This window comes from Pangasianodon hypophthalmus, chromosome 2 (assembly GCF_027358585.1).
Source record: "Pangasianodon hypophthalmus isolate fPanHyp1 chromosome 2, fPanHyp1.pri, whole genome shotgun sequence".
NCBI lineage: Eukaryota > Metazoa > Chordata > Actinopteri > Siluriformes > Pangasiidae > Pangasianodon > Pangasianodon hypophthalmus.
The window spans coordinates 5,683,212-5,709,689 of record NC_069711.1 but is presented as its reverse complement, the minus strand read 5'-3'; the positions used below and the strand labels follow the sequence as shown (position 1 = coordinate 5,709,689).

General features: G+C 38.9%; 1 protein-coding gene across 1 annotated transcript in view; it reads right to left on the bottom strand.

Moving 5' to 3' along the window:
• rbl1 (retinoblastoma-like 1 (p107)) overlaps positions 1-26,478 on the bottom strand; it is a 40,917-nt gene that overhangs the window by 4,538 nt on the left and 9,901 nt on the right. Inside the window, exons 4-17 of the mRNA XM_026913686.3 lie at positions 25,791-25,855; positions 23,529-23,657; positions 23,262-23,407; positions 23,112-23,176; positions 19,327-19,513; positions 18,383-18,549; positions 14,984-15,096; positions 11,372-11,475; positions 10,911-11,048; positions 9,171-9,335; positions 8,785-8,926; positions 1,126-1,365; positions 603-772; positions 55-231 (exon numbers count right to left, since the gene is read on the bottom strand). Coding sequence (XP_026769487.1) covers positions 55-231; positions 603-772; positions 1,126-1,365; positions 8,785-8,926; positions 9,171-9,335; positions 10,911-11,048; positions 11,372-11,475; positions 14,984-15,096; positions 18,383-18,549; positions 19,327-19,513; positions 23,112-23,176; positions 23,262-23,407; positions 23,529-23,657; positions 25,791-25,855 — 2,008 coding nt within the window. The remainder of the gene's footprint in view (positions 1-54; positions 232-602; positions 773-1,125; positions 1,366-8,784; positions 8,927-9,170; positions 9,336-10,910; positions 11,049-11,371; positions 11,476-14,983; positions 15,097-18,382; positions 18,550-19,326; positions 19,514-23,111; positions 23,177-23,261; positions 23,408-23,528; positions 23,658-25,790; positions 25,856-26,478) is intronic.

The following is a 26,478-nucleotide window of genomic DNA, read 5'->3' as shown; positions in this document are numbered from 1 at the left end:
CCACAGAAATAGGCAATGCATTCACTCACTTCCTCAAGTGATTTTACTACTTGCCTTGCATATGATGTAGACCGCACAGAGCAAGAGCTGATCCAGATGTCTATCCTTCATCATGTCTGTACAGTGGACCAAAGACTGCTCAAAGCATGTCCAGATTTTGCCCCTTAATTCTGCAGAGATGTCCAGCTTTAGACATAGATCTCTGAGACGCACACTTGCTAAATGATACACCTTTACAAAAAAATAAAATAAATAATAATTTTAATTAATTAAAAAAACAAACTTTTTTAAACACTAGATTATAGATTATCAACTCTTTTAAAGTAATCTTATTCCAGAAAATTTTACAAATGTTTAAAGAACAACAACAAGACTCTTAGCACCAATTTGTATCTTAAGCAAGTAATACTTACAATTATACTGGACCATGTCTTTGTCTTTGTCTAATTTTGTATTATAATGTAATTATATGTAAAGGTCCCAGAGACAACACTCGTATGTAGTAACTATGTATGCCAGATAACTGAATAGAAACACATTTGGATTGATCACTACAGAGAAAATAAACAGGTAGCTGATTTCTGTGTTTTACTCCACCTCACCTTGCGGAAAAAGAGTGCAAGGGATCCTGTGCGGCGTGGTCTGTTGGTTGGTTGTGTATGTACCTCAGGGGCTTTGTTTGGGGAGGTGAGCAGCACCTGGGCGGTGAGGGGGTTCAGCTGGTTCGCTTGTACCTGGATTACCGTGATACTTCCCATGTCATTCTTCATCACTACAAATAGGAATGTTCTCTATCGGTCATCGCATATGGTAGCTGATCCAGATCTCTAGCAACTGAGGAAGGCTAATACAATTTACAATAAAATACAGCTACTTTAATAAATTCTAAAACAATTAATTTCACAGAGATTTTGCAGACGTTTTTGCTTTTGCATTGCACTTTGTATGAGCTCTTCAGTCCTTGGTTGAAAACTGTTGAAATGGAAAGCTAAAATTTCATAATTTTGTATTAAACAATCAAAGCAGGTTGGCACAGTTGAAACATAAGCCTTTACAGTCGCAACACTCCATCAAGTAAATCAATACTAACAAAAAATACACACACACACACACACACACACACACCTGGCAATGGGATGTTGAGCTGCTGGCCGTTAGAAGTAGCCATGGAGAGGACAGTTGCTGTGGTCATGTTCTGGTTGTTGTTTTCTGTAGAAGTGTTGGGTATGATTTTCACGGGGGTGACAGATATTCGCTTCACTGGAGACTGAGGTTGAGGATCATCACCAAACAAACGCCTTTTGGCACTGCCTGCCGCTGGAGAACTGAAGCGGTCATGGAGAGAGATGGGAGATGGAGGAGCATCTAAGACAAAAAAAATTGAAAATTTAAAGATTTTTTATTTTATGATGTCCTGTTTGAATGTTGTTTGTTGTAACTATTGTGCAGCCTTCTTGGCCAGGGCTCACTTGTAAAATAGATTTGTAAAAAAAATTTAAAATTGCATTTTAGAGATTTCTAGAAAAGACACTAGTTATGTTGCCTGCAAGAGCCTGGGCTAGATAGTTAATACAACAAAACAATTCCTTAACAATTATGAATCACATAGTATATACATACACTGACTATGTTATTAGGAACACCTGTACACCTGTTCATTCATGTAGCTATCAGCCAATCATGTGGCAGCAGCACAATGCATAAAATCATGCAGACATAGTTCAAGAGCTTCAGTTAATGTTCACATCAAACATCAGAATGTTGAACCTTGATGTGGACAGGCTTCAGCAGCAAACAACCATATCGGGTTCCACTCCAGTCAGCCAAGAACAGGAATCAGTGGGCACCAAAAAGTTTCACCAAAAATAAACAATTGAAGATTGGGGGGGAAAAACAGTTGCCTACTCTTTTTCCAGTCTTCAGCTGTTCAGCATTGTTGAGCCTGTGTGTATGTGCGAGTGTGTGTGCACTTGCATGTGTGCACAGTCCCCTCTAAAAGTACTGGACCTGCAAGGCCGATTCTTTTGTTTTTGCAATACACTGAAGACATTTGTGTTTGAGATCAAAAGATGAATGAGATGATAGATCAGAATTTCAACTTTCATTTCCTGATATTTACAGTCATGGGAAAAAGAAAGTACACCCTCCTTCAATCCTATGTTTTTATTTAACAAGGTCTAAATAATAATTGTGCAGTCCTCAGCAACTTCTATAAACAAATAACCTAAGGTGACCAAAAAAAAAAAAAAAAAAAAAAAAAAAAAAAACAGATTTCAGTAGGAAGTCAATCTGTCCAAAAAGTAAAGCACCATTCAGAAACCAGGTGGGGGGAAATTATGTACACAACCTTTAGCAATAATAACTTGAAGTAAACATTTTCTGTAGGAGATTATCAGTCTCTCACACCATTTTGGAGAAATTCTGCATTCAGTGCATTCAGTTAGACACAGCTCTCTTAAGATCCCACCACAGAATCTCAGTGGTGTTGAAGTCTGGACTTTGACTTGGTTGTTCTAACAGCTAGATTTTTTTTCTTCTTTAGCCATTCAGATGTTCATTTGCTGGCGTGCATGGGATCACTGTCTTGTTGCATGACCCAATTTCGGCTCAGCTTAAGGTGCTGGACAGATGGCCTCACATTTGTCTCAAGAATATTCTGGTATACAGTGGAGTTCATCATTGTCTCAATGACAGCAAATTTACCATGTCCTGTGGCTGCTAAAGTAGCCCAATTCTTCACCCCTCCACCACCATGCTTGACAGTTGGTACAGTCAGGTCCATAAATATTGGGACAGTGACACAGTTTTGGTAATTTTGCCTCTGTACACCACCACAGTGGATTTGAAATGAAGCAGTCAAGATGTGACTGAAGCGTAGACTTTCAGCTTTAATTCAAGGGGTTTAACAAAAATATTGCATTAACCGTTTAGGAATTACAGCCATTTTTTACAGAGTTCCTCCATTTTCACAGGTTCAAAAGTAATGGGACAATTGAATGATAAGCAGTTTCATGGCCAGCTGTGGCCTGTTTCCTCCTTATATCATGATAAATTAAGGAGATAAAAGGTCTGGAGCTGATTCCAAGTGTTGATTTTGCATTTGGTAGCTGTTCATGGGAACTCTCAATATGCCATCCAAAGAGGTGTTGATGCAAGTGAAGGAGGCCATCATTAGGCTGAAAAACCAAAACAGAACTATCAGAGAGATAGCAGAAACTTTAGGAGGGCCAAATCAACAATTTGGTGCATTCTTAAAAAGAAGGAATGCACTGGCGAGCTCAGCAACACCAAAAGGCCTGGGAGACCACAGAAAACAACTAAAGTGGATGATTGCAGAATTCTTTTCTTATTGAAGAACAACCCCTTCACAACATCTAGCCAAGTCAGGAACACTCTGGAGGAGGTAGGCCTATCATTGTCAAAGTCTACAATCAAGAGCCACCTTCATGAATGTAAATACAGACGGTTTACCTCAAGATGCAAACCGCTGATAACACTCAAGAACAAAAAGGCCAGATTAAACTTTGCTAAAAAACCTCTAAAAAAAAGCCTGACCAGTTCTGATGCAAGATTAACTTGTACCAGAATGATGGGAAGAGAAAAGTATGGAGAAGGAAAGGAAGGGCTCATGATCCAAAGCATACCACATCATCCGTCAAACATGTGGAGGCAGTGTTATGGCATGGGCATGTTTGGCTGCCAATGGAACTGGGTCACTGGGGTTTATTGATAATGTGACTGTTGATAGAAGTAGCAGGATGAATTCTGAAGTGTACAGAGCTATACTTTCTGCTCAGATTCAGTCAAATGCTGCAAAACTGATAGTACAGCGCTTCACAGTACAGATGGATAACAACCCAAAACATACTGTGAAAGCAGCCCAAGAGCTTGGAAATTAAATGTTCTTAAATGGCCGAGTCAGTCATCTGACCTCAACCCACCTGAGCTGCTTTTCACTTACTGAAGACAAATCTGAAGGCAGAATGACCCACAAACAAGCAGCAACTGAAGATGGCTGCAGTAAAGACCTGGCAAATCATCTCAAGGGAGGAAACTCAGCATTTGGTGATGTCCATGGGGTCCAGACTTCAGGTAGTCATTGACTGCAAAGGATTTACCTCCAAGTAATAAAAATAATCCTAATATTTATGATTATATTAGTTTGTCCCATTACTTTTGAGCCTGTGAAAATGGAGGAACTCCGTAAAAAATGGCTGTAATTCCTAAATGGTTAATGCAATATTTTTGTTAAACCATTTGAATTAAAGCTGAAAGTCTACACTTCAGTCACATCTTGACTGCTTCATTTCAAATCCACTGTGGTGGTGTACAGAGGCAAAATTACCAAAACTGTGTCACTGTCCCAATATTTATGGACCTGACTGTATGAGGTGTTTGTGGTGATATGCTGTGTCTGTGTTTCGCCAAACACAGTGCTATGCATGACGACCAAACATCTCCACCCTGGCCTCATTAGTCCAAATGATATTGTTCCAGAACATTTATGGTGTGTTCAGATGCAATTTTGCAACCTTAAGTTGTGCTAGGAAAAAAAAAATGTTTCCCTATTCTTTTTAGAGAGAAGGGGCTTTTTCCTAGCCACCCTTCCATGAAAGCCATGTTTGCAGTCTTTTTCTGATTGTGCTCTGATGAATGTAAATATTTAATGTGCTTACAGAGGCCTGTAGATCACATGATGTAACTCTTGTGTTTTTCTTTATTCTTTGAGCATTGAACAGTCTGACCTTGGACTGAATTTGCTGAGACGGCCACTCCTGGGAAGATTGACAACTGTTTTGAAGGCTCTCCATTTGCAAACAATCCTTATCACTGTCGACTGGTGAATTTGTAGAATGGTGAGAGAGTCAGCAGCTTCGGAAAGAGTCAGCTTCAAATTCCTTAGAATCCTCACATCTCTGAGGATATCACATGGTCCACACACACTGGAGCTGTGGTGAAGCTGTGGTGAAGAACATGAACTCCAAGGTCCTCAGGTAGTTCTACAATGGTACCATTGACAGCATCCTGACTGGCAGCATCACCTGTTGGTTTGGGAACTGCACTGCTTTTGAGCACAGAGCATTGTTGAGGGTTGTACGAACAGCCCAGGTCATCACTGGAGGTTAGCTTCCCTCCCTCCAAACCATCTACACCAGGAGATGCATAAGGAGGGCTTCGAGGACCATAAAAACCTTAGCCACCCAAGCCACAGTCTCTTTTCTCTTTTTCTCTTCTCAGGTAGGCGGAACTCCAGCATCAGAGCACATACCAACAGACTCAAGCACAGTTTCATCTCACAGGCAATATGGCCTGTGGGCCAGAAGGGCCAAAATGCGATGGTCAGAGCACCAGCTGCGTAAGTGCAGATTGGTTAAAGTGCCCATGCTGACCCCTGTCCACCACTGAAAGCCCCGACAATGGGCACTTGAGCATCAGAACTGGACCAAGGAGCAATGGAAGAAGGTCTGATGAATCACATTTTCTTTTACATCATGTAGACGGCCGGGTGCATGTGCGTCGCTTACCTGGGGAAGAGAAGGCACCAGGATGAACTATGGGAAGAAGGCAAGCCAGTGGAGGCAGTGTGATACTCTGGGCAACGTTCTGCTGGGAAGTCTTGGTTCCTGGCTTTCATGTGGATGTTACTTTGACATGTACCACCCATATAAACACTGGTGCAGACCAAGTACATCCCTTCATGGCAATGGTATTCCCTAATGGCAGTGGCCTCTTTCAGCAGGATAATGTGCCCTGCCACACAACAAAAAAATTGTTCAGGAATTGTTTGAGGAACATGACAAGGAGTTCAGGGTGTTGACGTGGCCTCCAAATCCCCTAGATCTTGATCCCATCGAGCATCTGTGGTATGTGCTGGACAAACAAGTCCAATCCATGAAGGCCCCACATCACAGTTTACAGGACTTAAAGGATCTGCTGCTAATGTCTTAGTGCCAGACACTACAGCACACCTTCAATATTAGGCAGGTGGTTTTAACGTTACAGCTGATTGTTCTACATACACAACAATTCAACAATGTTTAGGTGGGTAGTACGTGTCAAAGTAACATCTACATGTATGCCAGGACACAAGGTTTCCCAGCAGAACATTGCCCAGAGCATCACACTGCCTCTGTCTTCTTGCTTTCTTCCCATAGTGCATCCTGGTGCCATCTCTTCCCTATGTAAGCGACACACATGCACCCAGCCATCCACATAATGTAAAAGAAAATGTGATTCTTCCCACCAGGCCACCTTCTTCCACTGCTCAATGGTCCAGTTCTGATGCTCACTTGTCCATTGTAGGGGCTTTCGGTGGTGGGCAGGGGTCAGCATGGGCACTCTGACTAATCTGTGGCCACACAGCAAGCTGCAATGCACTGTGTGTTCTGACACCTTTCTATCATAGCCAACATTAACTTTTTCAGCAATTTGTGCTACAGTAGCTCTTCTGTGGGACCAGACCAGATGGGGTAGCCTTTGCACCCCATGCGCATCAGTGAGTCTTGGGCGCCCATGACCCTGTCACCGCTTCACTGGTTGTCCTTCCTTGGACCACTTTTGGTAGGTACTAACCACTACATACCAGGAACACCTGTTGTTTCGGAGATGCTCTGACCCAGTCATCTAGCCTGGCCCTTGTCAAAGTCACTTAGATCCTTACGCTTGCCCATTTTTCTCGCTTCCAACACAGCAACTTCAATAACGACTGTTGCTGCCCAATATATCCACCCCTTGACAGGTGCCATTGTAACGAGATAATCAATGTTATTCACTTCACCTGTCAGTGGTTTTAATGTTTGGGGGAAAAAAAACTATCAGAGAGATAGCAGTGACTTTAGGAGTGGCCAAATCAACAATTTGGTACATTCTTAAAAAGAAGGAATGCACTGGTAAGCTCAAGATTCTTTGGACAAATGAAACCAAGATTAAATTGTACCAGAATTATAGGAAGAGTATGGAGAGGGCAAGGAAGGGCTTATGATCCAAAGAATACCACATAACCTGTGTCACTGGTGTTTATTGATGATGTGACTGCTGATAGAAGTAGCAGGATGAATTCTGAGCTATACTTTCTGCTCAGATTCAGTTAAACGCTGCAAAACTGATAGGATGGCACTTCACAGTACAGATTGATAATGATCCAAAACATACCGCAAAAGCAACCCAAGAGGTTTTTAAGGCAAAGAAGTGGAATTTTCTTAAATCAGTCGGTCCCCTGACCTCAACCCAACTGAGCATGCTTTTCACTTACTGAAGACAAACTGAAGGCAGAAAGACCCACAAACAAGCAGCAACTGAACACAGCTGCAGTAAAGGCCTGGCAAAGCATCTTGAGGGAGGAAACTCAGAATTTGATCATGTCCATGGGTTCCAGACTTCAGGCAGTCATTGACTGCAAAGGATTTGCATCCAAGTATTAAAATAATCCTAATATTTATGATTATGTTAGTTTGTCCAATTACTTTTGAGCCTGTGAAAATGGAGGTACTCTTTAAAAAATGGCTGTAATTCCCAAACAGTTAATGCCATATTTTTGTTAAACCTCTTGAATTCAAGCTGAAAGTCTACACTTCAATCACATCTTGATTGCTTCATTTCAAGTCCATTGTGGTGGTGTACAGAGGCAAAATTATGAAAATTGTGTCACTGTCCAAACACTTATGGACCTGTGTGCGTGTGCATGCATATATATATATATATATATATATATATATATATATATATATATATATATATATATATATATATATATATATATATATATATATATGGTCAGGTCAAGAGCTTCAGTTGATGTTCACGTCAAATATCAGAATGAAGAAAAAATTTGATCGCTGTGACTTTAAGTCATGGTATGGTTGATACCAGAAGGGCTGGTTTGAGTATTTCACAAACTGCTGATCTCCTGTGTTTCACACAAAACAGTCTCTAGAGTTTACACAGAATGGTGTGAAAACAAAAACCTGTGTGTGGAGAGTCTGCAGGCTGAAACAGCTTGTTGATGGTATACAGATGGTTGGGTCAGAATTTGGACCCAGACTGCCTCGGTGTGTAATGGTGTGGGGAATGTTTTCTTGGCACACTTTGGACCCGTTAATACCAAGCAATCATTGCTTGAATGCCACAGCTTATTTGAGTATTGTTGCTGACTATGTGCATCCCTTCATGACCACAATTTATCCATCTTTTAATGTCTACTTGTACTTTTTAATGTCTACCAGCATGATAATGCACCATCTCATCTGAAAAGTCATCTCAAACTGGTTTCATGAACATGACAATGAGTTCAGTGTTCAGTGACCAGATCTGGGATGTGGTAGAATGGGAGATATGCAGCATGAAAGTGAAAAAGTCTGCAGGAATTGTGTGATGCAATCATGTCAATGTGGACCAGAATTTCAAAGGAATGTTTCCAACACCTTGTGGAATCCATGCCACAAAGAATTGAGGTGGTTTTGAGAGCAAAGGGAGGCCATACCCATTGTTAATTAAACTTCTAATTAAAATTCAAATTTTATTGGTTACATACACAGCCATACACAGTACAATGTGCAGTGAATTTACTTCTATACAGGTAGGAAAGTAAAAATATAAAAATATGATATAAGGGATACAAAGAAAGTAAGGGGAAGTGCGCAAAAAAAACCCAAAGTGTGGTTGGCACCATCTTGCAATTCATAGTGTGTTCCTAATAAGGTGCTCAGTGAGTGTAAATGTACTTCTGTACTTTATTTTAAGTGTTGCACTCTTATTACCATGCTGTGCTTTGTGTTGGTACCATACCTTTACGAGCACTGGAGCCCAGGCCAGTGCGGACCTCTCGGAGACGAGGGTGCATTATAGGTGACAGAGCCACCAGAGGAAGGTGGGTAGGGCCCCCACTACTGCTGTTGTGGCCTGAATCAAGACTACTAGGAAAATTTACCTACAACAGATAGACACACATGCAGGTAGACAGATATATACAGACAGACAGACACACACACAATCAGGCAAATAATTACAGCAAAACAAATCACGAGAGACTAACTTTTTTTTAATATCTTATAGTTAGTCTCTCCTGATTTGTTTTGCTTTAATTAGAGTAAGTAGTGCAGTCACTGTGAACATTAATACATCGCCTAGAAAATAAGTTTATGTTCATTGCACAATGATGTGTGCATCCATACCTCTGCTACAGTAGGGACTTCAGAATTAGCATTCTCTAATGCCTCCCACAGTACTGAGTCTTTGGTCCAAGCCCTGCTTTCCAGTACCTGCTCCTCTATGACATTCAAGTGCTTCACCATGTCTCTAGATAGGCCCTCCTCAGAGCGGATGAACACCTCTATCACCTGCACATGTATGCATACATAACGTTATTTTATGCTCCTCTGAGGCACAATAATGCCAGTGTTTTCATACTTGTACAAAGATATTCAAATAACATTGGCTCTTTTTAACAGACACTTGTGTCATGTGGAATTGCACGCCTCTAAATAGGCTGAATTAAGCCTATGTAATGCTTTTTTTCTGTAGTTCATAATGTATATTACGACTGGATTTTTAAGTAATTTCTTTCTGTGACATACCTAGGCTTAATATTATACAATTACAATAATAAATGGTAAAAACACAGCTCTTTACAATTCTTTAAGCTCTCTGAGGTTATGAAAGCTAAAAAATGTAAAATTCAACTGGGCCCAGCGCTTTTTTTGATACAAGAAATAAATCAAGTCAGTCTTAGAACAAAGCAGTCCTCCTTTAAAAATGGTTAACACTGTCCAAAGACAACTTATTGTAATGAACATAAATAAACTTGATTATATATTTAAACACAAAACATAACCATGCTATTTGCACCAAATTCTGACCCAACCATCTGTGTGGCTCAGCAGAAATCGAGACACATCAGACCAGGCTATGTTTTTCCAGTCTTCAACTGTCCAGTTTTGGTGAGCCTGTGTCCACTGCAACCTCAGCTTTCTGTTCTTGGCTGAAAGAAGTGGAAACCGACGTGGCCTTTGGCTGTTGTAGCCCATCCGCCTCAAGGTTCTATTTGTGCGGTTTGTGCATTTGGTTGTGCTTTCCAAGATGCTTTTCTGCTCACCACAGTTGTACGTAGTGGTTATCTGAGTTAGTGTAGCCTTTGTGTCAGCTCAAACCAGTCTGCAGAACCGTCTGCCGCTCACTGGATGTTTTTTAGTTAGTGCACCATTCTGAGTTTAACTCTAGAGACTGTTGTGTGTGAAAATCTCATAAGATCAGCAGTTATAGAAATACTCAAACCAGCCCATCTGGCACCACAATCATGCCACAGTCAAAATCACCAAGATCACATTTTTTCTCCATTCAGATGGTTGATGTGAACATTACCCAAAACTGTTGGCCAGTATCTGCATGATTATGCATTGCACTGCTACCACACGATTGGCTGATTAGATAATTGCATGATTGGGTAGGTGTACAGGCATTCCTAATAAGGTGCTTGGTGAGTATAAGTTTAAGCAATTTAGAAGCAAGAACCTAAGGGAAAGAGAGATGTTACTTGGACTTGTGTTCCAAGGGTTTTAAATTGCTTGTGCTTACTTATTTGGAAGTACACTGCATTTTACTTCCGTCAAACTTTTAAATGACATATAGCTACTTAGTAAACAAATTTATGATTTTTGATTATTATAAAGTTGTAAATAAATAAATAAAACTTGGTCAAATTTGCAGAGTAAAGTCATTTTAAAATGATATGCTGATTGACAATACACGATTATGACAGCAAGGAGTTCTTGCCATGTCTTCCAAATTGGTGGTGGCCCTGGTAGCAGGTCCGTGAGGGAAGAGGGGTCAGTGGGTTTTATCTTATTATCTGTTATAACAGACAATAGTTTCCATGACCACTACATTAATAACAGCATACATATTTTTATTCTGACCTTGTAAAAATAGAATGGTCTAAGCTGGAAAGTTTCCAAAATCCAAGGGAACGTTCGTTGAGAACTGTAAGCAAACAGCACAACTTCTAGAGAGCAGGCCAAAAGAGAACAGTGGAACACATCCTGTTCTAACAGCACCTGATGAGAAAAAACATCTTATGAGACAGAGAAACAAAAACATCTTATGAGCAGTGAAACAATATACATTTCAGCTACCTTCAGGTGTTTTGCTGCCAAGTCTCTAGAGTTTGCATAAAAGTCTTGAAAAGTATTTAGGAAATTCAGTACCTTTCAATCCAATGGTTAACATATTTTGGCAGTAGCACTGTGTATGTACATGTTTTTAATGTGTAAGGTATTGTCAGTATTATTTCTCAACTGAGTACTACAAAAATATAATTAAAACATGCAAAATATTAGATCTACAACAAGAGTGTTTAATGTTTCCATTACATACTTACAGTCATATCTTTACCCTGGAGTCTCTTAATCTCTTGAGCCATAACATTCTCCAGAATCTTAAAATACAGTATTTCAGCTATCTTCAGACGGTTTTCTGCAAAGTCTATAACCAGGATGGGATAACAACAACATTGACAAACAACAACAACAAATAAATGCATAAACACATTATATGCATTGATTTATTAATAGGGGGTGGTACGTTACATACAGTCATGGGAAAAAGTAAGTACACCCTCCTTCAATTCTATGTTTTTATTTATCAGGGCCTAAATAACAATTGGGTGGTCCTCACCAACTTCCATAAACAAACAAATCATCTTTAGCAACAATAACCTGAAGTAAACGTTTTGGTTTTATTAGGAGTTTATTAGTGCCTCATTTTTTTTGAAGAAATTTTGGTCCAGTCGTCTTTATAACATTGCTTCAGTTCACTGACATTTCAGGACATTAATTTATGCACAGCTCTCTTAAGATCCTGCCAAAGCATCTCATTGGGGTTTTTCATTTTTGATTTTTTTCTTCAGCCATTCAGATGTTGATTTGCTGGCATGCATGCTGTCGCATGACCCAATTTTGGTCCAGCTTAAGCTGCTCAACAGATGGCCTCACATTTGTCTCAAGAATATTCTGGTATAAAGTGGAGTTCATCATTGTCTCAATGATTGCAAGTTTCCCCAGGTTCTGTGGCTGCAAAACAAGCCCAAATCATCACTCCTCCACCACTATGCTTGACAGTTGGTATGAGGGGTTTGTGGTGATATGCTGTTCGGTTTTCGCTAAACATTGCACTGTGCATGATGACCAAACATCTCCACCTTGGTCTCAGTCCAAAGGATATTGTTTCAGAACATCTGTGGTTTATTCAGATGCAATTTTGCAAGTCTAATTCATGCTGCCATATTCTTTTTGGAGAGACATGGCTTTTTCCTATCTATCTTCCATGAAAGCCATATTCTTTTTGTGATTGTGCTGTGATGAACATAAACGTTTAACGTGCTTACAGAGGCATGTATGTCATATGAAGTAGCTCTTGGGTTTTTCTTTATATGTCTGAGCATTAAACGGCCTGACCTTGGACTGAATTTGCTGGGATACTGACTCCTGGGAAAATTGGCAACTGTCTTGAAAACTCTCCATTTGTAAACAGTCCATTTCACTGTAGAATGGTGGATTTCAAATTGTTTGGAGATGGCCTTATAACACTTCCCAGATTTATGAGCAGCAACAATTACTTCTCTGAGATCATGGCTGATGGCCTTTCTTCTTGGCATGATGTAGGCACACACCCATGTGGTCCAGAACACCAAACTGCCAAAAATTCTGCTTTTTTAGAGGTAGTCACACTTTTTGATGATTAACTAATCTTGCACATTTCATTAGTAACACTTGGCTGCTAATTACTCTCTTAATGATTGTGGAAGTAGGAAGGGTGTACTTATTTTTCCCCATTTTTTTTTTTTTGCCACCTGAGGTTATCTGTTTATTTATAGTAGTTCCATGAGGACCACACAATTGTTATTTATGCCCTGATAAATAAAATCATAGAAATCTCTCAATATCGAGCTACACATGCTAACTCCCGAGATATCAGTGATCCTGACCCCTTCTGTGCTCTGGACCAGCCTGATGCCCTACTTCTGGTTGAAGTTCTCATCACTTGGAAACCACTCGCTGTTGCTGAGGATAGCCCCATATGGACAGCCTAAAGATATATGAGATTACTGTGGATGGTACCACTTAGAAACCACGAAGATGGCTTTGGACTGCAGTTGATACAAAAAGTTTGGCTACGATGGCTACGACGCCAATATGCCACGAACAGTTTTGCACTCAAGGCCCCATCAGTGAACAGTTTGATAACTTCAACAAAATAGACTTCATGTGAAAAATATAATGAATTTCCTGGTTACAAGATTGCACTTGTTCACCATGTAGTACACAGGTATAGAAGGGAATTATTTATAGTTGCACTATTCTTTGTCACCCAGATGAGGAAGGGTTCCCTTTTGAGTCTGGTTCGTCTCAAGGTTTCTTCCTCATGTTGTCTCACAGAGTTTTTCCTTGCCACCGTCACCTCTGGCTTGCTCATTAGGGATAAATTTATAAATTTAAAATTTATATCCTGAATTTATATATTTCTGTAAAGCCGCTTTGTGACAATGTACATTGTTAAAAGCGCTATACAAATAAAATTGAATTGAATGAAGGAGGGTGCTTTAAAAACTTTTTCTCATGACTGTATGTAACTGTGCTTCCACCAATATGAGCCACCAAGTGCAATAAGAATCGCCTGGATATGTTCTTGAAGGCAAGTACTTTCTACAAAGTGACCAATGATGCACTATTGGCAATTAATCTGTTGTGCAGCTACCTTTGTCTGGACCCATCACAATGTGTCCTGACAGGGTCAGTAACAGGCCCCAAAGCCCTGGCCGCTATCCAGGGTTCAAAGACATTACATGTACACCGATCAGCCATAACGTTAAACCCACCTGCCTAATATTGTGTAGGTCCCCTTGTAACGCCAAAATAGCTCAGACCTTTCAAGGTGTGGACTCCACAAGGCGTTTGAAGGTGTGCTGTGGTATCTTGGCACTAAGACGTTGCTATGAAGGGGTGTACTCGGTCTGGAACAATATTTAGGTATGTGGTACGTGTCAAAATAACATCCACATGAATGCCAGGACCCAAGGTTTCCCAGCAGAACATTGCTTAGAGCATCACACTGCCTCTGCTGGTTTGCCTTCTTCCCATAGTGCATCCTCGTGCCATCTCTTCCGCACACACACACACGCGCACACACACACATACGGTCGTCCACATGATGTTTAAAAAAAAAAAATAAAAGATTCATCATAGCAGGCCACCTTCTTCCATTGTTCCATGGTCCAGTTCTGATGCTCATGTGCCCATTGTAGGTGCTTTTGGTGGTGGATGGCGGCTATGCTGCCCCATATGCAACAAGCTCTGATGCACTGTGTTCTGACACCTTTCTGTCATAGCCAGCATTAACTTTTTCAGCAATTTGTCCTACAGTAGCTCTTCTATGTCAGGTACTAACCACTGCATACTGGGAACATCCCACAAGACCTGCTGTTTTGGAGATGCTCTGACCCAGTCATCTAGCCATCACAATTTGGCCCAAGTCAGAGTCGCTCAGATCCTTACACTTGCCCATTTTCCTGCTACAAATTCATCAACTTCGAGAACTGACTGTTCACTTGCTGCCTAATATATCCCATCCCTTGATAGGTGCCACTGTAACAAGATAATCAATGTTATTCACTTCACCTGTCAGTGGTTTTAATATTATGGCTGATCGGTGTATAACTAGCATTCTATTTCAAGATGGGGCTCAACCTAAGACTAACTCGAGGTTAGAGATTTGATAGTAAACATTCTGTAGCATACTATGAACGAAGGGGCACTTAGCACTGTTGTGATTTTTACCATTCCTGGCAGTTAAGAGGAATTAAATAGAATAAACTTCATACTCAAGTAACATGGCCTGGCAGGCTTGCAGTAGAAAAGTGAAATGTCTGTACATTAGGCATTAAGTAACATGCCAGAGAACTTCATATCTAGTGAGTTTGTGCAAGGTTTCTAACCAATATGTGCTCCCGGAAGATCATCTGTTTGTTTGGTGTAGGCCTGTTTGAAAGTCTCTCCTAGCTTCTTCACACGATTTAAAATGGCTTCAGTGGGGTCACGAGAACAAGACCTATGGAAGGGAAAAGAGAACATTGATACATTATGTGCCATGTTAATACAGCAACCACCTCATAATCTGTTTTACCATGCAAACCTTGTAAAGCATCCTTGGACATTTGACATCAAAAGCAATACAAAAAAAAAAAAAAAAAAACACAACAGACACACCACATAAGCTTCTTTTCCATTACCAAGCAAGGTCAAGCAGTTACTGTGGCTATGGTACAAGGCTTGTGAGAATGGCTATCATTTCTTTTCCTGTGGTGCTGCTAAATCAGGACTAGTATGAAGAAACAAGTGTGATGAAACAAACTGGCACTTGTGACACCGACATGTGTATGTGTACATGATAAAAATGAAGCAGTACTCACCACCTCATTTTGCTTACTGTGTTTGCAAAGCATCACAAAATACAGTACTGCTACAGAGTTTGCAAACCCTTCACAATTTTCTGTATTTCTGCATAAATTTGACCTTAAATGTGATCAGATCTTCATCTAAGCCCAAAAACTAGATAAAGAGAACCCAATTAAATAAATGATGCAAAAAGATTATAGTTTTTATTTATTTATTGAGATTATCCAAAATTATCCAACATTAAATATCTTTGTCTGAAAAAGTTCATGAAGCTTTGCTTTCAATAACTGGAGTGACCCCATTGAGCAGCAGTAACTTCAACCAATCATTTCCGGTAACTGGTGACCAATCCCGCACAAAGTGTTGGAATTTTGGCCCATTCCTCCTTACAAAACTGCTTCAGCTCAGTCATGATGGTGGGCTTCCTTGCATGAATTGCTCTTTTTATGTGCTTCCACAACATTTCTACTGGGTTAAGGTCTGGACTTTGACATGGCCATTCCAAAATATTAAATTTCTTCTGCTTTAACCATTTCTTTGTAGACTTACTTATGTGCTTAGGGTCCTTGTCTTGCTGCATGACCCACTCACAGATAGGCTTCAGTTCACAGACACCTGTATTCTGACATTCTCCTGTAGAATTTGCTGGACCAGTCCAGAATTCATACTTCCATCAATAATGGCAAGCCCTGACCCAAGGCAGCAAAGCAGCTATCACAGTCTGGTGAAGACCAGTGTGATAATGAAGGCCCAAGTTTATGTTCTTGAAAAATGAGAGGGCCTGCTAAACTCAAGCCTGATTGCCATGCCCTTGATTGAAACACTTCAATTACCCCTTTAAATTAACTCATACTCCTAGAGGTTCACAAACTTTTTCCCCAGCAAAAGATATTTAATGTTGGATATTTTTGCTCAATAAATAAATGTAAAAATATATAATGTATAATGTTTTTGTATTGTTTATTTGGGTTCACTTGATCTATTTTAAGGACTTAGATCTGATCACATTTCAGGTCAAATTTATGCAGAAATACAGAAAATTGTAAAGCATTCACAAACTTTCTAGCAGCACTGTATGTGCAAAAAAAAAACACTGGTATTTTCAGCCATCAGGCAGCATTGGACTTTGTTTATCACAATGAATACAAACAAATTTATTCATCAATCATTCGAAAGAGAATTTAGGTATTCATAAAAATCCTGTTAGTTTGGAAAAACCTTTGTATCCTGTGAGAGCTTCTGAGTTTGTGTAAATTTACAGAAATGGAGAGAAACTTCAAATCATAATTGGCATGGGTTACTGCAATTTTATATAGGCTATGAATTACCAAGTTTAAATAGCTTATTTATTTCAATTGCACACATAAATTTAATGAAAACAACACTGCATTTAGGAGCCAGTGAATATTTAGAGACCAGTATGATTTTTTTTTTTTTTTTTTTTTTTTTTTTTTTAGAGGACCAAAGTTGGTGTACAAGTCTTGCCATTGTAATGATGAGATAATCACTGTTATTCATGTCACCTGTCAGTGGTTTTAATGTTATGGCTGATGGCTTATAGCACTTATGTAGCATTTATCTAGGGAAAAAACCAAACGTTAATTGTCTGTACAAGTAGATTTTAAGATGGCATTGACTACTCTATTAATTGAAGGGAACAGTCAACAAATCTGTTATCAAATTCTTCCTCTTGGTTAGCATTGGTTCCACTTGGTGTTCGCCTTGCAACTCTCCCATGGATATCATTTCTGCCCAATCTCCTTCTAATGGTGGAATCATGAATGCTGACCTTATCTGAGGCTTATCTGCAGTTCCTTAAATAATTGGGTTATTTTGTGACTTTCTTGGATGAGTTGTGGATTCATTTTTGGAGTAATTTTGGTATGTCAGCCACTTCTGGGAAGATTCACCACTGTTTTCTTCATTTGGAGATAATGACTCTCAGTTTGGTTTGCTGGAGTGCCAGAGCCATAGAAATGAAATACAGTAGGGCTGGCAGTAATCAAGCCTGGGTCTAGTCTAATTGAACCCAATTATCAATTAAAGTTGGTTACTTGAGTAACTAAGGGGCCAATTACTTTGTCACATAGAGCCAGCTGGATAACTTAATAAATAAAATGATCATTTAAAAGTGTATTTTGTGTATACTCATGTTGTCTGTCTATTAAATTTAGTTTGGTTAAATTTAGATCTGAAACAATTAAGTGTGACAAATATGCAAAAATAGAAATCAGAAAGAAGAATTTCCTTATTTGTTTCAGTTAAAACAATCAAGACTTTGTATTTACTTAGTATTTGGATGAAACAGCATAATTTTGCTGAAGTAACAATATTTGTGAACATCCCCAAAACCAGGTTTTAAGAAATGGGACAATACACTGCACTTGAGGTGATGAAAATATCATATTATCCTTCTCAGGAGGCAGTAACCCACATGCATTTTTGGACCAAAACGGGTTTGAAACGGACTTAGCAGATTTTAAGATAGCAGATTTTAAAATATCACACACCCTTCTGCATCACCACAACAAAGTAAGAGCACTGCATTAATTTCTGACCACAAAAATGGTAACAGAACACAAAGGAGATAAAACTAGCTTTAATTAATTAATGATCAAACATTAATGGTTATTGGCATATTATCAAATAACTTCATAAAAAAAACTTTTTTTTTTCCTTAATATATTACGCACTGTGGTTATTTTTACTACTTCATTTATTACTATATTGTCTTTCATTCTTGCATTGCTGTGATATATCCGTTTGAGCAACCTCTGGCACAAGAATTTCCCTCGGGATGAATAAAGTTCTATCTTATCTTATAACTGACAGAGAGAACATTCAAAGAGAGAAGGAAGGAGCAAATTCCCACACTAGGACAAGTGCTAAATCTACTATAGTTAGCCACTGTTACAAAGCTGTTATGAAATGCCACTTACTTGAAGATCTGGAGCAGGGCATCAGTAGGGGCATTGCAGAGGCCGGACACCATGCTCTGCAGGCGACTCACACTTTGAGTAGCTGAAGAGACTGGTGTGATCAGTACCTCCTTCTCCTTCAGGTACCTACGCCCTGTAAGTGGAGTTGAAGGGGCCAGCGAACGCATCTATGCAGAGGAATAAACATAGCAATCAACATAGCTTGCATACAGTTCAGCTTTTGGCTTGACAATTCCCAAAATCCACATTTTGTAGAAACAATGCAAAAACACTGCACTAGATGTTCATTAATCAACACAATACTATGCATTAAAATTTGAGAAGTTATTAAATTGCTCTGAAAGTAATTCCCATAACAAAAGTATTGGACTGGATTATTGGATACAAAAGAAGGGTTTTCAGTCTATAACAAAAATAAATAAAATCAAGTCAAAAATGTATTGAAAAAAGTGATTTTTGTAGATCTCATTGTAGATCTATTTCTTGTATTTCCACCTCTGATAAACTGAAGAGTTCAGCTGAGTTATGTGACACTAGGCTTGTGCGACAGACTATGTGGACATTAGACAACCAATTTGCGAAAGGATTTTATTGAAATGCATTTTTTTTTAAACCGTTTACTGTGCATTACTTCAGAATCACTTAGTTCACCACCCAGTTGAGTTTTCATGACTGTCACAGTTCCGGACTACACAGCTGATAATATTATTACATCCTCACCTACTCTCCTTAAAGCTGAAATCATTTTTCCTGGGGTTTTTTTAGGCTAGTGGTTCTGGATGATTAAATCGTTTATCATCTTTTAAAAACAGAAAATCGCAAGCAGGGAAAATCAATATCACACAAGCCTATGTGACGCATATCTGATTCGTTTCAGTGGGCAAATAGTTTTAGGGTAATGGTTTGATTAGTCAAATCAATAGTGATTTAGGTATGTTTCATACCTTCTCAAAGTGCTGCTGAAGGTTGTTCTCCACCTGCATTCGGGCTGATAACTGACTGGATGGCGGCTTAGGGGTAATTTTGTGTGGTGTGCCAATCTCCTCATTCGCATCAGCACCCAAAAACACTCGCTCATCAAAGTCACCCACCGTCAGGACATATTCTTCATATTCACGATTTATGGCTTTGCTAGACAGTCACACATGAATACATGTTCATCTTATTCATTATGTTTAAATATATAAATAAACGTCAGAGATAACCTTTACAATAACAATATTTAATACAGTAATTAGGAAAGATTTAAGCAATTAGTATATTATTAACTAATAATGGTAATGACACTGTAGTAAAATTATGTATTTTTAAGCATTACTTAATATGACTTTACAGTTGTGTGAATCCACAAGTATCATCCAAGCGAGACACAGTTAAAGGGTGCTTTATTGGGGAAAGAGAGTACCACATATGTACTACAACATAATTATGTTATACCCTAATATGACACGTGTAAATGGTGAATATGAAGCACAGTAGGATTGGGCCTAACTGAATTACTCCCATGCGACGACAGATAATGATTTATAATGATGGTACATACTTATGAGGATAAATTTAGAAACTGGAAGTAGGGTGGGCATTTCTCTATTGTTACCAACTGGATGCAACGTGTTTTCAACTATTTTGTAAAGTTCGCAAGGAGAAGTTATAAGAAACTTAAACATATTAGAACAAGTGAATTAATATAAATCTGTGATTAGCTCCCTGTCACAAAGTCAGTCACAGAGAGAGACATTACACTGAGTAATGTATTACAGTCACAGTGACGTATTACGTGGCATCTTCAAGAAAAAACCACAGCCATATAGCCATCTTTCCCTTCCTACTTCTCTGCTGTGAGTGTCTCTGACTAACATTACACAATGTGGAGCTATCCACTTAGCAGCTTGTGACCAGTGCCAGAGCTACAGCTGACCTGTGCTTTAAAGTAGGACACTCCTCTCATTCTTTTCTACCTAGGAGAGTGTTCCTTCATCTATGTTAAGAGCATCTATGTTTTTCTGGGACTGCTATGGGACCATAGTGTCCGTTAGTCTCGAGTCAGTTTACCCTCCATTTAACTAGTCATTTGCTGCTCTGTTTGCAACATTTATCACTCTGAGTCTTCCCTTTGTGTTGTATAGTTATTCTCACCATTTATTGATTGAAATTTGCACCTCATTTCTTCAGTGCCGAGGTGATCTCTCCCTGTGAATTTCTCTTTTAATATTCCACATTCCCCATCCACTAGCAGGAATTGAATTTGGCAGCCTCAAATACCACCTGCTGCCTTCTTTTATTTCTCCCATTTGAGCTTGCAAAAAAATAAATTATATTGCAACAGCCTGTAGTACCTACTACTCAACATTTTCACACTATCTAGAATTCACAGTAGCATAGCAACCTGCCACGTTCTGCATGCGCCACTGTACAGCGTGCATGGGCTCACTTCTCTGGTTAAAATAAGCACCTGTTGTTTTTTTTGTTTGGTTTTTTTTGTTTGGTTTTTTTTTTTTTTTCCCATCCCGATCTAAAAACATTCCAAATCTTGAACTGTATCACAAAAAGAAAAATTTGTGGAGTGCAAAGACAAGAGTCATGGGAGACTAATGACATGTATGTTCTTAGCAGAGATAAGCCTGTAGAAAAAAAATAAACTTTTTCCAAAAGTAGTCTTACATAATGTGCAGCTCACTGTACAGTTGTCTTCATCTAGACTGAACTATTACATTTAAACTGTCGTTTCTTTTTACCAGCTGCCTGCATTTTTTACCGTCTGCCTCACTGTTTTCTCCACTGACCTGATCTCTACAACGACTACGGACTAGCAGTTTATGTAGTAGAATAATCAATTAAGTCTATGTAATCCCTAATATATATTTTAAAAAAGTACAGTAAATGTTATCATGTAATAGAATCTATTTGAATGTTTGCTGTATTAGCCATTCTTTTTTCTAGACATGTCCTATTCTTCTTTCAGGGCCTAGGTTATTGGTGTTAGTCAACAGGATAGGTAATATGTTTATCATTGGTCAGCCGGACCCCACGCACTGCCCAACTCCCAGGATCCTGGGCTTTCTAGAGAAAATACTAAGCAGTGGCAAGTCACCATCTACATTGAAGGGGTACATGGCAGCGATGCTGCAACCACAGCACTGGGGATGGCATCTCAGTAGGATCTCAGGCTTACTACTGCCTTGCTAAAAGCTGCAATTGTTGCCAACATCAATATTCATATTGATAATCCACAAAGCCTTTGAGAATAGTGTTAGTGTCCATCTTAGACTCAGAAGGGGTCATTCAAAATATTATAGGACCCACTCATTTTGGTGAACACATCCTTAATTTAATACCTAGTTCATGTTCCGTTCACACTGTAACGATATGGCTGCACCGGTAGCTCCACTTAAGTCATCTATTTTTGTGTTTTATTGTGCATAATTTTCTTATTTTTGAATTAGTCAGTACAACTTGGGCATTATTCAGTATGACAGTCAAATCCTTCTGGATTTATGTCCATCATTGAACAGGGACTTTAATTCTGTGACAGCTGGTAGCATCAAAGGCTGGGTTATCTACACGTCACTCGTGCTTTGTTTACAAATAAGCCAGAAAAAAGAACCAGGAGAGGGAAGCATGCCGGCATCCTTTGCCAAACTACAAATTTCAGCTACAATTTATTTGTATAGCCCTTTTAACAGTGGACATTGTCACAAAGCAGCTTTACAGAAATATATTTTATAATTATATGTATTTTTAATTTATAAATTTATCCCTACTGAGCAAGCCAGAGGCGACAATGGCAAGGAAAAACTCCCTGAGACGACATGAGGAAGAAACCTTGAGAGGAACCAGACTCAAAAGGGAACCCATCCTCATCGGGGTGACACCAGATATGAGTGTGATTATAAATTACAGTGCAATTATAAATAAATCCCTTCTATAACTGTGTACTATATAGTCGAAAAGTGCAATTGTGTAATTGCAAGGTACTTATGAGCAACTTATGAATACAAGCATCAGAGCCACATCATTAAGTGCACAGATGAGATCAGTCCAGAAACTTGTGCATTTCCCAACCAAAAGCCTTGGGTCAATGAGGAGGCTGGAACCAAACTGAGACAATGCGTTGCTACCTACAACTCTGGTTATCCAATGTCCCACAAGAAGTCCAGATATGACCTCCAGAAGGCCATCAGGAATGCCAAGAGGAACTATACAGACAGCGTGGAATCTCACTACCAAAACTTGGTCCTCTGGCGCATGTGGAGTGGCCTGTGTGCCATTAAATATTACAACGGTACCAATAACAGCCACTAAAATTAGACAGAACATTAAGAGTATAAATTTAAACAATCTGATAACGGGAAGATCTCAAGTATTCAGGTGTTTCACATCGCCCCTGGTGGTCATGTGGGTTCCATCGAACCACTTACACATGTAACTAGTCATAATGTTACATTTTATAAGTTATTTGATAATTAATACATTCACTTAACAAGAACATAATGTGTAAATAAGCATTACAGAAAAAGTAATTGCTAAGCAAGTCTTAGTGCTCTAATTGTTAATACATACTTAAAAAGTGCTTAATATGAAAATGTTAGTTGTCATTACCATCATTTGTTACTGATTATTGACTAATTTATTGTTTAGTAATGCTTAAATTATGTGTATATGAAGTAATACTTATTAATGCACCCATATTGTAAAGTGTTACTTTTAATAAAGGGAAAAAAACTCTTACTTATTGTCTTGGAAGTTTGGAGTGTCCAGCAACTCAGTAAGCGTGTCCTTGTCTCCTTTAAGAATCTAATGAAAACATGATGATTTATCATGTCTAAAATGCTGTAGACTTTGTGACTTAACATAATAATGAACATAAGTTTCCCCTCACTTTTTTCTCAAACAGACTTCTGATGTAAGGTTTAAAGTAGTGCTCTTTTATCCCTTTAGCCTCAACAACTAGACCATCGTGCAGTTCGCACAAATGCTCAAGCACGCACTGAGCCTCTTCTGAGCCCCCACAATCTGTTGGCAAGCCTGTAAAGAACAGATATGTATCATCAGATGGGAATTAGATGCAATGTTGCTGTCAACACAGACTTACTGTAATATGCAAAGCAAGAGGCCTCAAAAGAAAGAACATGCCCATGAGGATCACCTTTGAAATGTGGATTGATGAGGTCTTTCTTGTTGGCACAGAGTAGAGCATTACCATAGACCAGGTCCAGACAGCACAAAAGGAGATGATACGAGTTGACCAGATCATCTCCAATCATACAGAAATTGCCTGTATAAGGACATCAAAACAATGGCTTAAATAAACTTAACAGGAACACTAAACAGGTTTTAATTACTATTTGAGCAGATGCATTGTGGACATTTTGAAAGCTGGTATTTAAGTGACAACCAGTCGTATCGACCCTATATGGCCAAAAGACATTTGTAGACACCTGAGCATCACACCCGTATGTGGGCCTTCCCCAAACTGTTGCCATAATGCTGGAAGCACACAATTGTATAGGATGTCTTTCTATGTGGTAGCATTATAATTTACATTCATTGGAACTAAGGGGCCTAAATATGTTCCATTATGACAATGCCCCCTGTGCCCCATAAACTTGGTTTTCCAAGTTTGGAGTAGACGAACTTGAGTGGCCTGCACAAAGCCTTGACTTCAACCCCACTGAACATCTTTGGGATGAATTGGAATGCCGAACGCACACCAGGCCTTCTCGCCCATCATCAATTCCTGACCTTACTAATGCTCTGAAGTGCAAATCCCTACAGCCATGCTCCAAAATCTGATAGAAAGTCTTCCCAGAAGAGTGGAGGTTAATATAACAGCAAAGGGGGGACTAAATCTGGAATGGGATGTTCAAAAAGCACATATGAGTGTTATGGTCAGGTGTCCACAAACATTTGGCCATATAGTGTATTAGATGGGAAGGCTAAAATCAAATATCTATTGAATATCTATCGAATGCAATATTGGACTCAGGGGCATAATAAGAATGATGTGTGGCAACCTAAACACACACACCTGCTGCGTTCCTGTTTTCTATTTAATTAATTTATTTATTGTTTATTAAAACTAAATTTAAGTGTTTCAAGTATGTAATGCCCCACTGGGTTCATCTTGCAAACATGGTAAACTAAAAAGCTGTCAACCTTTTATTCAAAAAATTATTCAAAAATTTTATTCAAAAGTTTTTGGATCTATCGTCTGTCCTTTGTGTAAGGCATTTTGGGGGGGGAAAAAAAGAATGATAGGATACACAATTCTCATCGTTTACACTCTCAACTGCATTTCACATGCACTCTCTCATTAACTGCTGAAGAGGAGTTAGATGCATCAGCAAAACTGGTATCATCCCAATGCACACGAAATCCAGGGTTTCACGCTGTCTAACTTGTCACTTGACATGACTGTCACTGTTAGGCTGCATGAATCTGCTCTGTGGGCTAGAGAGAATCAGCCTCTCACTGGAGAAGTCTTTTTTAAGTGCTGCTGCACTTGGTTCCACAAAAATCCAAAATAATCTGCCTTAAGACATTTGTTAATAGCAAATAATCTAATGTGGGTATGAAAAATCATAACAAAAATATGAAAAAAAGCATATGTCTTTAAAAAAACAGGGGTCAGGTTAGCCCTTCTAGTCCATTTATATCAACTGCCCTTGCGGTAATTGATTACCAGCTAACAACAACTTGAAACATCCTATTCACTGTGTGAGAAAAGGACACTTGGCTAGCATGGTTTAGACATATTTAGGCAGACATTTACTGATACTGAAATCCTAAATAAAAAACATTTCCATATAATTTTGGTGAAATGCATTTATTTATATATATATATATATATATATATATATATATATATATATATATATATATATATATTTATTTTTAAAGTAGAGCTGTCAAAGTACAAGGTTTTTCAAAAGACCTACGTCTGGAATGGAAAAATGAAAGAAAAATGGAGTGGTAAGCAGTGAGAACAAAAGAACATTACTAGAGTTAAGCCATGTAAATTTTAAAGTAGCTAGCTAAGAGTCTGTTAAATAGTGATGGAGTGCTTTGTCAATTGTTGTATCAGTTATTACAGGAGTAGGCTATTAATAATTGTGACAGCTAAAGTGGTTTATACTAATCAGAATGGATTGTTTTTTATGTCTCTACTCCCTCTATATAGGACAAATGTTTATAAATTTTATGATTAAAAGTATACTTTCAAAAGTATTCAAAAGTAGTCAATTGTGTTGTTGCTGAGAAATTAATGTAACATGACTGTAACCAAAAGACAATTCTATTTCACCAGACCAGTTTTCACCCCGCACCCTCTCACTCGCACCCTCTCGCTCGCACCCTCTCGCTCGCACCCTCTCAGTCACAAGGTGAGCCAGTTTAAGCTAGTGCTAACCTTTGGTGTACACAAACAGCGTCCAACAGAACTTGAAAACATCACTGGTGTGGCAGAGAAGTCGCCTAAAAGAAAGACAAAAGTGAAAGACATAAGGGAAATGAATAAAATATAGGTACTTTATAAACACAAACAGAATGTGTAATACAACAAAAGTGATAGTGTGATCATGGAGTATGCCGCAAAGCAAGCTAACTCACATAGGCTTATTTCTCAAGCAACTTGCATCAAACAAAGTACAAGAACAGTAAATCCCATTCAGTTAATAACACACAATAAATGCTTTTGGAAAAACCTGCTCCACGTCCTCCTAAAGACAAATTCTATTGGACAAGCCACATGATGTCAGGGTACCAACATTCTGCAAAGGTACTGTCCCACAAATCGTTGCCAATCTAGCGCATCTTACAAGACGCAATGTGTAGCCTAACAAGCTTTATTAAGTATAACTAACAAAATGAAAGTAGCCTACCATATTATAGGTTTATAAGCTATTTGTTTATTTTTACTACATGAATATTTGTAAGACATTTAAGCCACTAGGCCAGAAAAGCAATTGCAGGTGATATAAATTGTTCAAAATGCAGGCTATAAAAATGTATCCTACTGTGAAGGTTAATGCAGAATCAGTAACTCATCCAGTGGATGTGGTAGTGCGCAGCCTATAGTCTGGTGCACAGGGAGAAGG